Source organism: Amblyomma mixtum, chromosome 3 (genome assembly GCF_055824585.1).
Source record: "Amblyomma mixtum isolate Tamu chromosome 3, ASM5582458v1, whole genome shotgun sequence".
NCBI lineage: Eukaryota > Metazoa > Arthropoda > Arachnida > Ixodida > Ixodidae > Amblyomma > Amblyomma mixtum.
Window position 1 is genome coordinate 242,099,125 of NC_143014.1, and position 13,384 is coordinate 242,112,508.

The window sequence follows — 13,384 nt, forward strand, 5'->3', positions numbered from 1 at the left end:
GGTCTTGTGCCCACATATTGCTGTTTCTTGTTCATCGCGCTTGGCGTATTGCTTAAGACGGCTTCCTCTGAGTGGTGACGTGGAACTGAACCCCGGTCCGCCCAAGAAAGTTCCTGCACACACGCCATCGTTCAAAACTCAACAGAGCCCGGCTTGTCTGTCGTTATGCGCTCAGACGCGCTCCCAGACAAGCACGCTTGCAGCAAATACTTCCGAGAGCGGTAGAATTGCTCAAATGCACTTCGAACTACTAGAAGGTCAGAAGCTGTTAGCGCGTGATGTTGCACACATAAAAACATTTCAGAAAACTGTAGATGATCGTTTCGAAGGTATTGAATCTCGTGTGGCTGCGCTCTAGTCCGCTCCAGGCGAACCGTGCGACAAAATACATTGAGATTATTTCTTTAATTGATGCCGTGGCACGGCTAAGTAAGAAGAGCGATGATCTGGAAAACCGATCTCGGCGAAATAACATCACCCTGCATGTCCTCCCTGAAGAATCAGATGAAGACGGCGAGGGCCTTTTGAGCAAAGTTTTAAATTTGATTTCCGAGAGGTTGAAGATTAAATGCCCGAGAATTGAGTGGTGTCATAGGATCGGTATGCCACGTGATGACCCGCGCCCTGTCATCCTGAAAATCTTGGATTTCTCCGTGAAAATCACTATACTAAAAAATGCTTATCATTTTAAAAACACTGATTATCATGTAACCGAAGATTACTCTCGTAATGTCCACGTACTTCGCAAAAAACTTTGGGAGGCGTCAAAGCCATTTCGTGATAGCGGCTCTGCAGTGAAGCTGCGCTTCGATCACGTTTTTATCGACGAAGTTTGTTACGTTTGGAACAATTCTTCGGATACCCTTGAAAAAGCCCGTAGATTCTCCACGAGACCTACCGGCTCGCCGTCTGCCGCCTCACCACCATCATCACCACCGTCATCGTCGGCTGCTGTCCCTTGACTGCCCAAATACGCACATGAAAAGTTATGTTTTGAACCTTAACGCTAGACGTATAACAAATAAATATGCAGATTTTCTGTCTCTTACCCTTTCTTATTCCCCTCATGTTGTGGGCATCTCGGAAACGTGGCTGCATGATGGCATTCATGATTCCGAATTTACGCCTTCTGGCTACGTGGCGGTTCGGGCGGACAGACAGTATGGCAAAGGGGGTGGTGTTGCGCTTCTCTTTCACTCAGAACTCAAGTTCACAGTCTTACCGGCCCCTCCAGATGTCGAATTCATTCGGTACAAACTATTTCTTAGCAAGCAGTCCATTGTAGTTGGTATTATTTACCGTCCTCCTGATTCTTCTGTCACAGCCTAAACGATTATTTAAACACTCAAGAGTTCAACTTGTCCAATTCGATATTGATGGGCAATTTCAACGCGCCAGGAATATCCTGGGCGAAACATATTAATTTCATTTGTACAAAAGCACTAAAAACACTTGGGAATTTGAGGAGAACGTTAACTAATGCACCAAAAGAAACTAAGCTATTACTTTACAAATCCTTAATTCATCCCGTAACTGAATACGCGTCTTCCCGTCTGGAATCCTCATAAACAATGTGAAATTGATCAAATCGAGAGCATCCAAAGGAAAGCCATCAGGTTCAAACATCGTCGATCTGATCGCTATTTTCCACCTTCTTGTGCCTTGTCCGCTTTGAATCCAACCCCCTTGTCCGTGCGCCGTCAGGTGGATTCACTGAAGTTCTTGCACTGCATCGTCAATTCACTTTATCATGTCACGCTTTATGTCCATCTTATCCCTGATTATCCCGGATCAACCAGGAGTCATCACAGCCTTAATGTTAAGCCATACTTCGCCCGTACTAATAATTTCAAACACAGTTTTTTCCTCGTACTATTGAACATTGGAACTTATCTCCTGGCATAACGCGGTCACTTCTATTAAACTTATTTTTAACAGCTATCGGTGCCACATGATGTCTTTTTTGTGTTGTGTTCCTTGTGCATTGTTTCAATTTATTAGTTACTGCCTGTCACATTGTTCGCGCTATGTATTCAACCATGTTAGATGTAATCTTTTGTGTGTGTGTGTGTGTTGTACACAGCTATTTTCACAAATTGTTAACCCCACTCCTACAATAGCCCCAAGGGGCTGCAGTATGCAAAAATAAATAAATAAATGAATAATTAATAAAAATTAGTTAACCAGCTTACTACTTAAAACGATTCACCGGTGTTCTGCTGTCCGCCATGACTGGTAATACCACGCCAGAAAATTTGTATCCCAAAAAGGCTGTTTTTGAAAATTACAAGAAATATTCCCTGAAACACCTAGCATAGTGTCGTGTCCGGTCTGTCGTGTCCGGTCGCTGTGTTGAATGCAGCGAAAGACGCACACGGTACTTTTAGACTTCGTTTATTTAAAGCCGATGAGGGTGCGACCAGCGTCGACCGAGGCAGGAGCCGAACTGGCCGCCCGAAGAAAGGAGGGAGCGGAGAAGCGTCCACGGGAGGGAGTGGCTTCCCAAAACAGGAGGAGGATGCGGGGGCGCACCATGGGGGGGCATCTGGCGACAGCGTGCGACGAGGGGCAAGTGGTCGTTAGGAGGAGGATGCGAGTGGTCGTAAGGAGGAGGATGCGAGTGGTCGTTACACACACAAAAGCAATAAGGGGACACAACACTTCCTTCCCCCTTAGAAAGTTGCCTGGTATCGTGCAGGGGGTCGGCGCTCACGCGTGGAGGCGCGCTGGCTTTGTGCGCTCGGGGGAGAAACACTTGTAGGCTGGCTGTTGCTCGCTGTGTCTCCTAGGTCTGTCCTGGGCGAAGTCTCTTCTTCCGGGAAGAGGTGCCAGGCTATGTGGGAAGATGGTGCACGTGTTCTCTCCGCTGGCGGACAGCTCTCAGACGGCGTCGTAAATCTACGCAGCTGGTTGAGATGTCGGCGTGCTACTGTGCCATGTATGTTGACGAGCCAAGAGCGCAGGCCTATGCGTCTGACAATTGTAGCTTCCTCCCAGCGTGGCTTTTTCAGAAACTGTCGGGCGAGGACGCGCTGCCCCTCATTAAGCGTGCCGCAGCGCGGAATTGCTTTTTCTTCCCGGAACGTCTCTGCCTTTGGCTCGGGGAGGATGGCTGTGAGCTGGGTTCGCATTTCACGCTCGAACATCATTTTCGAGGGGGTCTCGCCTGTTGTGCTCTGAACCGTCGTGTGCTGCTTGAAGAGAAAGCGCGCAAGGCGGCGCTGCAGCGAGCCTGTCTGATCTCTTTCAAGGGCGCGTTTTAGCTCGGCTACGTAGCGCTCGGCTTGTCCGTTTGTCGCTGGGTGGTAGGGGGCCGATGTAACTGATGAGATCCCGTTGTCGCGATAAAACTTGAGGATCTCCGCAGACACAAACGGTGTTCCGTTGTCCGACACTACCTTGCGCGGCAGGCCGAACGTTGCAAATAGTGATCGGAGGTTGTCAATGACTGCTGCCGAAGTCGTCTGTCCCATTTGCCTTATCTCAAGCCACTTTGTGTAGGCATCTACGACCACAAGGAAAGTGCAGCCCTCAATTGGTCCTGCAAAATCAATGTGCAGTGTGTGCCATGGTGTGTCTGGCTTTTCCCATTCTGGGACAGGAGCTTTCGGCGGGGCGCTCCGGCTGCTCTGGCAAGGCTTGCATTCTCGCACCACTGTTTCGATGTCGTTGTCAATGCCAGGCCACCACATGTAGCTTCTGGCACACTTTTTCATTGCAACGATGCCCCGATGTCCGGCGTGGATGAGAGACATAGCTTGTGCGCGTAGTTCTCTCGGCATCACAACTCGGGACCCAAATATGATGCAGCCGCGATGGGTGCTCAACTCTGTAGCTCGCCTGCGGTAAGCGTCGAAGTTGTCCCCTTTGAGTTTATGCACGTTGCCTTGTTGAACAGCTGTGTAAACTAGCCGGAGAGCTGCGCACTTCTGCGTAGATGCTGCAACTGTGCCTGCTGTAAGCGGAGGTTCTGGCAGTGCTTCGAACATCAGAACGTCTCCTGGTGGAAATGGTTCGTCAACAGTTGCGTCTAGTGGCAGACGGCTTAGCGCATCGGCGTTTTGATGTTTACTCCCATTGCGGTAGACCAGAGCGTAGTCGTGCGCTGAGAGTTTGATGCACCAACGTGTCATTCGCGGAGACAAAGTTGGTGGCATAGGCCTTTGTGGTCCCAGAATGCCCAATAGCGGTCGGTGATCGGTTATAAAGGTCACCTTCCGGCCGGCAATGTACTGGTGAAAATGTGTCGCCGCGTAGACGATGGCTAGCCCTTCTTTGTCAAGTTGCGCGTAGTTGCGTTCTGCTTGCGACAACGTACGTGAGGCGAAGGCGATGGGAGCTTCCCTTCCTTGCTCGTCAGTTTGCGATAGAACCGCGCCGACTCCGTACGGTGATGCGTCGCAAGCCAAAAGCAGAGGCTTCCTTTCGTCGTAGTGGCGGAGGACTGTACATCTTCGAATCAGGTCTTTCAGGGCATCGAATGACTGCTGATGGCGTGGCGACCATGTCCATGTCACATCTTTCCGAAGGAGTTGGTATAAGTCGTTGGCCACGGTAGCTCTTTGTTCCAAGAACCGGTCGTAGAACGTCAAGAGTCCGAGAAAAGCCTGTAGCTCCTGCTTGTTTGTTGGAGCTCGTGCTTCTGTGATCGCTCGCACTTTGTCCTCGGTAGGGTGAATGCCTTCCGCATCAATTCGGTGTCCCAGAAATTGCACCTCTGGCACCGCAAAACAGCACTTCGATTTGCTTATGCACAAATTAGCGTTTGCTAGCCTTTCGAGAACGAGCTCTAGGCGCACTGCATGCTCTTCAGTGGAAGTGCCACTGATGATGACATCGTCAAGGTAGACACAAACTCCTGGGATGCCCTGAAGCACTGTCTCCATGAATTTTTGAAATATGGCCGGGGCTGCAGCTACGCCAAAAGGCAGTCGCTTGACTTTGTACAAGCCTTTCAGTGTGTTAATTGCCAATAATTCAGCAGTTGACTCGCTCACCTTCAGCTGCTGATACGCCTGGGTGAGGTCCAATGTGCTGAAGACTCTTGCGCCACGCAGTACACTGAATACTTCTTCAGGTGTCGGTAGCGGGTAAGAGGACGCTTTAGTCGCAAGATTGACGGTGCTCCGGTAGTCTCCGCAGAGGCGTATGGTTCCGTTCTTCTTGCGAACTACGACAAGTGGTGTGGCCCATTCTGAATGCTGCGTCGGCTCGATGACACCTTGCTGCTCCAGTTTGTCCAACTCTTTTTCAACTGAATCTCGGAGAGCAAACGGCACCGGCCTGGCCTTCAGAAATTTGGGTTGCGCGTTGTCCAACAACTCCAGTGTGACCGGGGGCCCTTCGTTTCCTGGAATCTCTTCCGAGAATACTCTTTCGTATTTCTCTTGCAGTTGCTCAACCATGTTCTGGCTCGGCGTCTGGTGTATGCCGCATATCATCACGCCTAGTGGAGAAAACCAGTTTCTCCCTAGAAGGCTTGATCCTGTGCCCTTCACAACAAGCAGAGGTAGCGTATGGGTCTGGCCGTTGTAGTTAACCTGCACGTTGGCAGAGCCCAATAGTGGCAGATTCTGTCCTGACCACGTTCGCAGGTGCGTGTCGTCTTGTTGCAGGGCTGGTGCGTCAGATGGCCATGAAGTTCGGAACGTGTCCTCACTGATCAGAGTACAGGCTGCGCCGGAGTCCACCTCGAACTTAATCAGCTGGTGATGTACGCTTACTTCTGTAAAAATCTTCGGTCGCGTGCCGAGATTCATGGTGTTCAGGTCGTACAACACAGATGGTGTTGCTGATGTTGTTCCATGGAGATCAGATAGCGGCGTATTCCCTGAGGCGTTGACGCTGTGATTAGGCTGGGAAGGTGACTTTATCTTGGCAAGTCTCCGTTTCGTAATGCATGCTCTTTCGATATGCCCTCGCTTGTGGCAAAAATTACACGTGGCTGACTGGAATCGACATCCCTGGGGGTTGTGTTGGTCGTCACACCGCCAGCAGCGTTGTGCCTTTTTGACCGATTTTACGACAACAGAAGGCTTGCGCACCTGGTTGCTTGTCTGGTGTACCGGCTCGGTGTTCCGGCGAATCCCTCTCTGCTGGTGACCGGCGCTCTCCGCTCGAACGGCGATGTCGTAAGCTTTGCTGAATGTGAGGTCCTTCTCAGCGAACAGGCGCTGCTGCAGTGACTCGTCACTCAGTCCGCACACAAATCTGTCGCGTAACATCACGTCCAAGGGAAGCATGGTGGTGTTAGCAGAAGAAGCTGCGTCTCCCTCCTGCCCGGTAGCTGTTGTCGACAGCGTTCCAAAATTGCAGTCGGCAGCGAGCTTCTTGAGCGCGGCTACGTAGGCGCTCACAGTTTCTCCTCCCAGTTGATCTCGTCGTTGGAAGCGAGCCCGGCTGTAGACCTCGGATGGCCTTGGGTCGTAGTGCTTTTGCAGCGCTTTTACGATGTCGTCGTAAGACACTGCCGCTGGTGTGCTTGGCTGAATAAGGGCGCAGACAGTATCGTAGGTCTGCTCCCCGCACAGCGTCAGCAGGTTGGCCCTCTTCAAGGCTGGGTCTGTGATGTTGTTAGCTTCAAAGTAGAACTGAAGGCGTCCAACCCACGATGACCACGATGAGCCGTTGAACTCTGGTATCTGATTGGGAAACCCTCGCGTAGCCATGGCTTGTCAATAGCGTTGCGTAGCGCGGGTCGAATCCACTTTCTCGTCGCCACTGTCGTGTCCGGTCGCTGTGTTGAATGCAGCGAAAGACGCACACGGTACTTTTAGACTTCGTTTATTTAAAGCCGATGAGGGTGCGACCAGCGTCGACCGAGGCAGGAGCCGAACTGGCCGCCCGAAGAAAGGAGGGAGCGGAGAAGCGTCCACGGGAGGGAGTGGCTTCCCAAAACAGGAGGAGGATGCGGGGGCGCACCATGGGGGGGCATCTGGCGACAGCGTGCGACGAGGGGCAAGTGGTCGTTAGGAGGAGGATGCGAGTGGTCGTAAGGAGGAGGATGCGAGTGGTCGTTACACACACAAAGCAATAAGGGGACACAACACATAGTTAAGTTGTATGGGCCTCTGTTTGCTATTATTGCTACGCGTGCATTTTGAGTGTTGGTTTGCCTATTTTGTCGCTTTCTCTTTTTACTTGTTACCTTCTAACAGAATTCGTTTTCACTACTTTTGGTTCGTGTAACTGATATTTATACAGATTTGTTCAACGTGCTGTTGAAATCTGCGGACAATCTGTGAAAATTTCCTCGTGCTATTCGCTTTCATTCAGTTTATGTTCCGTTCCGTCTCTACTGCCATTTAGAGGCTCTTCAGTCCAATAAAGCTCTTTCTAACAGCTTTTAGCCCTGGGATCTCTCCAGAATGTATTTTTCCCTGGAAATATAAAGTTGACTGAATTGAACTCAATCATGCTTGCGCAATGCTTGGTAATAACATGCTCGGAAACGAAGAAAGTTAGGGTGTTTCGTCAAGCTCTGTATGATTTGTTAAACCTTCAGGAGATATTTCAGAACATTTTGATTCGCATACAGCGACTTGATTGTGAGGATTGTTGCGTACGCCAATAACCTTTTTTTACATAATCTGCGTTACATTGCAAAGAAATTGCACCCTTGAGAAATTTGGGAGCAGCTGAACGCTCTGACATCCTCAGCTTCAAGTTGGAGGGTGTTGGACTCAGACGCCGTGAAGTCAAGTATTTATTCGGGCAGCAACACGAACACAACAGACAGAAACAATTCAGTGGCTTCACCTTATAAAGGCAGTCTGGATGCAAACGAGGCATGCCGTTGGCCAGCGATGCAACTGCACACGTGAACAGTAATCGCGAACATCAGATACGCGGCGCACAGTAGCGAAGTGCAGCACACTTGATAAGCGCTGCGCCGATACAACAGAGGGCTTTTGATTATCAAAATCGCCTATATACAGGAGGTGTTCAGAGACCTGTATTGTGAATAGTTGGGAATAAGCGTTAATGGAGAATACCTTAGTAATCTGCGATTTGCTGATGACATTGCCTTACTAAGTCATTCAGGAGATGAACTGCAAAGCACGATCATTGACCTAGACTGGAAAAGCAGAACGGTGGGCCTAAAAATTAACCTGCAAACTAAAGCAATATTCAACAGTATCGGAAGGGAACAGGAGTTTACGATTGGCAGCGAGGTGCTGGAAGTGGTGAGGGAATACATCTGCTTAGGGCAGGTAGTGACTGCAGATCCGGATCACGAGAGTGAAATAACAGAATAATAAGAATGGGGTGGAGCTTGGCAGGTACTCTAAGATAATGAATGGCAGTTTACCGATATCCCTGAAGAGAAAAATATACAACAGCTGTATCTTGCCAGTATTCACCTAAGGGACAGAAACGTGGAGGCTAACGAAAAGGGTTCAGCTTAACTTAAGGACAACGCAGCGAGCTGTGGAAAGAAAAATGACAGGTGTGACATTAAGAGACAGGAAGAGGGCAGAGTGAGTCAGAGATCAAACACGGGTAATGACATCCTAATCGAAATCAAGAGGAACAAATGAACTTGAGCAGGGCATGTAATGCGAAGGCAAGATAACCGCTGGTCCTTAAGGGTAACGGAGTGGATTCCAAGAGAAGGCAAGCGTAGCAAGGAGCGGCAGAAAGTTAGGTGGCCGGATTGGATTAAGAAGTTTGTGGGGATACAGTGGCCGCAACTGGCAAAGGACAGGGTTAATTGGACAGACATGGGAAATGCCTTTGCCCTGCAGTGGGCGCAGTCAGACGTGATGGTGACGATGATGATGACGATGCATTATCAAAACACCCAGCCAGCTAGGCATATTTTCTCCTTCGTGAACGTTGCAGACATGACCCCTACGGAACTGTTGGGCTGGTAGGGTGCTTCTAGGTTTCCTGAACTAGAAGCGTATATGTCGCAGAAGAACTGTACTTTAGTTTCCGTAACGGTTTGTTTTGTCAGCCGTATGAGGGAGTATTTTTAAACTTCCGGTGAAATCTGACAGTGCGGAGTGATCACCGTGAGCATGCATGGCGTCCACGGTGGCGTCCCCGTCTTGCACCGGACCTGCTCAGCAAAGGCAGTGTCCTCGCAATTCCGCAGTATCGACACTTCGTATTGCAGATGGAAACACGAGCTTTGTGTCAATAGATGCCGTCCATTCGCGCGATTTTAGCTCGGACTGAGATGAGTGCTCCCCTCGGCTCAGACTATCGATAGCTGCCTGTCTGCAACTCTCGTTCTGACCGTTGCCGAGGAGATCCGTCGCTTTCCGAGCATTTCTGACGGTACTGGACATGTTCTGACCGATCTCATGACAGCAGCAGTAAGCGGATTTAGTTTCCCCCAAGACGGCCGGTGTCGACCTTGGTACTCCAATGCTCAGTAGCCCAAAGCGCTTTGCGCGAGTAATTGTTTTTTTTTTTACTTATCGGAAAATTCATCATGAAGTGTCCTGTAATTGAATACTCGTTTCTGACACAGTATCGCATAAAACGTATATTCTAGATTTTTACTGTCCTATTTTCTGACTGAATATATTTACTATTATTGTTAATTTTTGTGCGAGTCTCTCATATTTTGCCAATCAAAGATTTTTTTTCTTCGTGAGAAATACATATCCTGTTTTTTTTTTGTTTATGCTGCAAACAATGGTTTGGTTTGGTTTATGGGGTTTAACGTCCCAAAGCGGCTAAGGCTATGAGAGACGCCGTAGTGGAGGGCTCCGGAAATTTCGACCACCTGGGGTTCTTTAACGTGCACTGACATCGCACAGTACACGGGCCTCTAGAATTTCTCCTCCAAAGAAATTCAACCGCCGCGGCCGGGATCGAACCCGCGTCTTTCGGGACAGCAGCCGAGCACCATAGCCACTGAGCCACCGCGGCGGCTATATGCTGCAAACAATGTAGTGCAATAAAGCAGAATGTTTAAATTTATGGGTGAACTAAATTTTTTGTGCCCACCACCATGATATTGCGTGATTTCTCGTTGTATAGGAAATAGTTAACAACGATTGGCAAAAGTCTTGTGTGACTGTTTTCAGCTTGTGTTATTGGAAGCCTGCCAGCAAGTTTTAAGACTAGGCTTACTGAAGTTTAAAGATGGCTTCTGCAGCGTATTAGCAATACCACTGTTGGCGGACATTATAAAACAGGTGAGTCATGTCGACTAGCAACCTGGTTGACTGATTTCTGACCGATCACTTCTTAACAGCTAGGCGCCTTGTTGCAATTCGAGATTCGTAACCGGCCGTTAGTAATAGCCATATCAGTTTTTAGAATTTCGGCAACGCGATTGCTATCGGCGCTGTGGCTCAACAAATTTTGGCCATCTGACGCCCAAGGACGAGTGCTTTTGAAAAGCGCGCGTTTCTGGCGCATGCAAAGCGACGCCCACCAGTAGGCGTCACTCCGTGGTACACGTGCCACGTGACCTTCTCTGTCCCGCCCACTCTGCAGTGCTCATCGCTTTTACATGACATGCGTGCCATGGAGTGACACGATATGGGCGATCTGGGGGGCATTGCTCTGCGCGTGCCAAAAAGGCGCTTTCGAAAGCACGCGTCTTTTGACGCGTGATGGCATGTTTTTTTTTTTCAGCCACAGCGCCTACGGAATTTCTGCTTTCGGAAGTCTAAAAATCGATATGATTATTACTGAGGGCAGCTTAAAAATCTCTAATTGCAACCATTCTCCTAATTATTAAAGGTAAAAAGTTACCTATCGAAAGTAGTTGCTATACTTAACTGATTAATCTGTTTTTTTGGTGCCCACCAACATGTATATTACTATGCTTCAGACGGAGGTTGACGCAGCCGTAGAAATTGAGGCGACAAGTAGGTGGCTGGAATGTTGGCGGCAGCACGGAGCAGTAAAGGAGCGGGTGAAGGCGCTGGAACAAAAAACGGAGCTCGGTTGATTTGGTCCTTCACTTCACCTTTTACAGTTGTAAATTTCTTTTTACGAACTGCTTTTTTTTTCTGGCTCCGCCACGCGATCCACTCAACGACGAGCCGCTACAGAGGGTACATCCATCATCACCATCCTCATAATCTGAAGCCATCTTTGCACCTCAAGAAGTCCATTTTTAACAATTAGTGGCAGCAGGCGTCCCGGAAACACGTGGAATACAAGCGCGTACTTTCCTTTGCTAGCTGTTCCAAATGCAACACAGTCCTTTCTGTTACGGTACGGAACATTGAGAACACTCTTTCGACGTCTACACTGTATTTCTGAAAAGCTATCAGAATAAGTGCGCAACGTAGAAAGGCTGGCTAGTCTACGATTTGCGCCGCCAGAACGTTCAGCAGTTTCCCTCAGTTCGTACCAAATATTACAAGAAATCTGGCTCAAGACGGGGAACATCAGCAAACGATGGCAGATCAGTCATTTTCGCTTTACGTTCGGGTTAATGGTTGCACCCATTACGAGAACGACCCGTCATTATACTGCAGTTCGCTGGAGGTATTTACTTGTGCATTACCTCTTTATTTCTCAGCCTCAGCTAAGTTGCACTGCCGAAAGGTAGAATTTTTTTCCTGCTGTATAGCACCTTCTGATCTCTAATGCCTGCGCGTACGCAGATCTCTGCTAAAAAGACACCCATTAACGAATTGTTTCCTACTGCGCTCGACGGACCCGACCAGGCAGAAGATCGTCATTGACCGGGCTGCCCACGTCCTGGAACTCCATGAACACATGAACGTATAGTGCAGTGGGGTCGTGCGGGGACCTAGGGACATACGTGTCCGAAATCCCTTGGTCAATAAAGTTATTTCTCTCTCTCCTGCAAGAGACGTGTACGGTAGGACTTTTGGCCACAGGGTGGCAGTCAGTGGGCATAAAGGTAAGCGGTATTTAGATGGGGTGGAATATTCAAAGACCACAAATTTTAGTTTCAGCCTTGTTCTTTGCTCTTCTTTTTGCCACTTGTTGCTCAGCTTGTCAAGTGCGAAGATCTTTGCGGCAGAATGGATACGAGAGATAGAGCACAACCACCGCTATTTCTAGGCCAGATACCATACAAAATTGGACTTTCTCAAATTTATCCGAAAGCGCACAACCGTGGTCATGACATACAGCGGGAGTTGCGAACAAAAGTGAGCTTTCTTCAAAATAAAAGCGGATAAATCTACCACTGCAGCCCCGCAGATAATTATACGTGTGCATGACAATGAAGCGATGACAAATCATTGCACTTGCGCCATCGGCACTTCTCCAGATCGTGTTACCGTGGGGCAGTATACAGCGATTGACTTCTCTCCCATAAGAAAGCCCTGGTGAATCATTCTGTTCATGTACCACGAAGGGAAGCTGAAAAAGCATTACCACACTGCCCGCTCTGCAACAATCTCCACTGATCCAGCGTCATACAGCTCTTCTCTTATAAAAGAATGCGTTTGTGAACATCGTCTACGCAACAACATTCAAACCCTGCGCCAAATGCTGCAGCTAACACACTTCGAAGATGTTTTGTGACGTTTTATCATTGCTAAAAGCTCTGAATTGATATGTATTAGGAGAGAGTGGGGTAAAACACGACAAAAATTTTCAAATCGTCGCCATTATTTTTTTTTCAGAGCTATCGAACAGCAAATACTGACGAATTATTCCTTAGCGTCCTCATTGCCAGGGATTAGGGACAGACAACAGCCAGTGACGCTAAGCCTAGCGACCTATCACATTCTGTTGTGCAGCCACTCGGTCAATCTTTTTCTTACGTCACGGATGATGTGAACGCGTTATTTTTGATGTTGAAAGCTATGCGCCACGTGGTGGCGGCCATGGGAACCGGAAGCGCTTGTTCCGAATTCCTGTTAACGGGAATCCCGCCCATAAAATATGAAAAGGTCAGCTGAAGGGAACACTGTAAAATTGAAGGAAATTTAGTACTTAAATGTCGCATTTTGCCGCACTCCAGGGGGCAAAAACAGACAGTGCACGGGAAAAAATAAGGCACCCTTCCAAAGTGAACATATTACTCATCCTTGCAATAAATTCCCACGAAATTGGCTACATGGACATCTAGACAATCTATGCGAGCCTATTAGAAAGACAGACACTGTACTCGGGCCCAACCCGCCACTACTTTGTTCCATGACCCACTACAGTCTACGCAGCTATACCGCCGAGCTCGGTGTGCAGCCTGGCTACGCAATGTTCTTAATTTCCTGCCTTCATCGCTGCTTCTGTTAGTTCTCGCGCAACAGTTGTTCCTCTTTCGGTCAGCTGTTTTGAATGGACATGCGATTTGTTTCGATTCCAGCGCGTCCAGATCGAACATAGCTTGCTCAGTTGTGAGAATGTGTTGTAAAATAGCTGCTCATGCCCACCGGATGCAGTGCGACACTGAGGTTCGCAAGATTTTTTGTACAGTTTCTGCCTT

General features: G+C 48.7%; 1 protein-coding gene across 2 annotated transcripts in view; it reads left to right on the forward strand.

Moving 5' to 3' along the window:
• LOC149354192 (uncharacterized) overlaps window positions 1-13,384 on the forward strand; it is a 37,314-nt gene that overhangs the window by 7,820 nt on the left and 16,110 nt on the right. The window contains exon 3 of one of the 2 annotated variants that reach the window (XM_089583146.1): window positions 11,583-11,730. The exons of the other annotated variant lie outside the window; for it this stretch is intronic. Coding sequence (XP_089439272.1) covers window positions 11,583-11,663 — 81 coding nt within the window. The 3' untranslated portion in view covers window positions 11,664-11,730. Of the gene's footprint in view, window positions 1-11,582; window positions 11,731-13,384 lie in introns of those variants that run through there. 2 annotated transcript variants of the gene reach the window in all.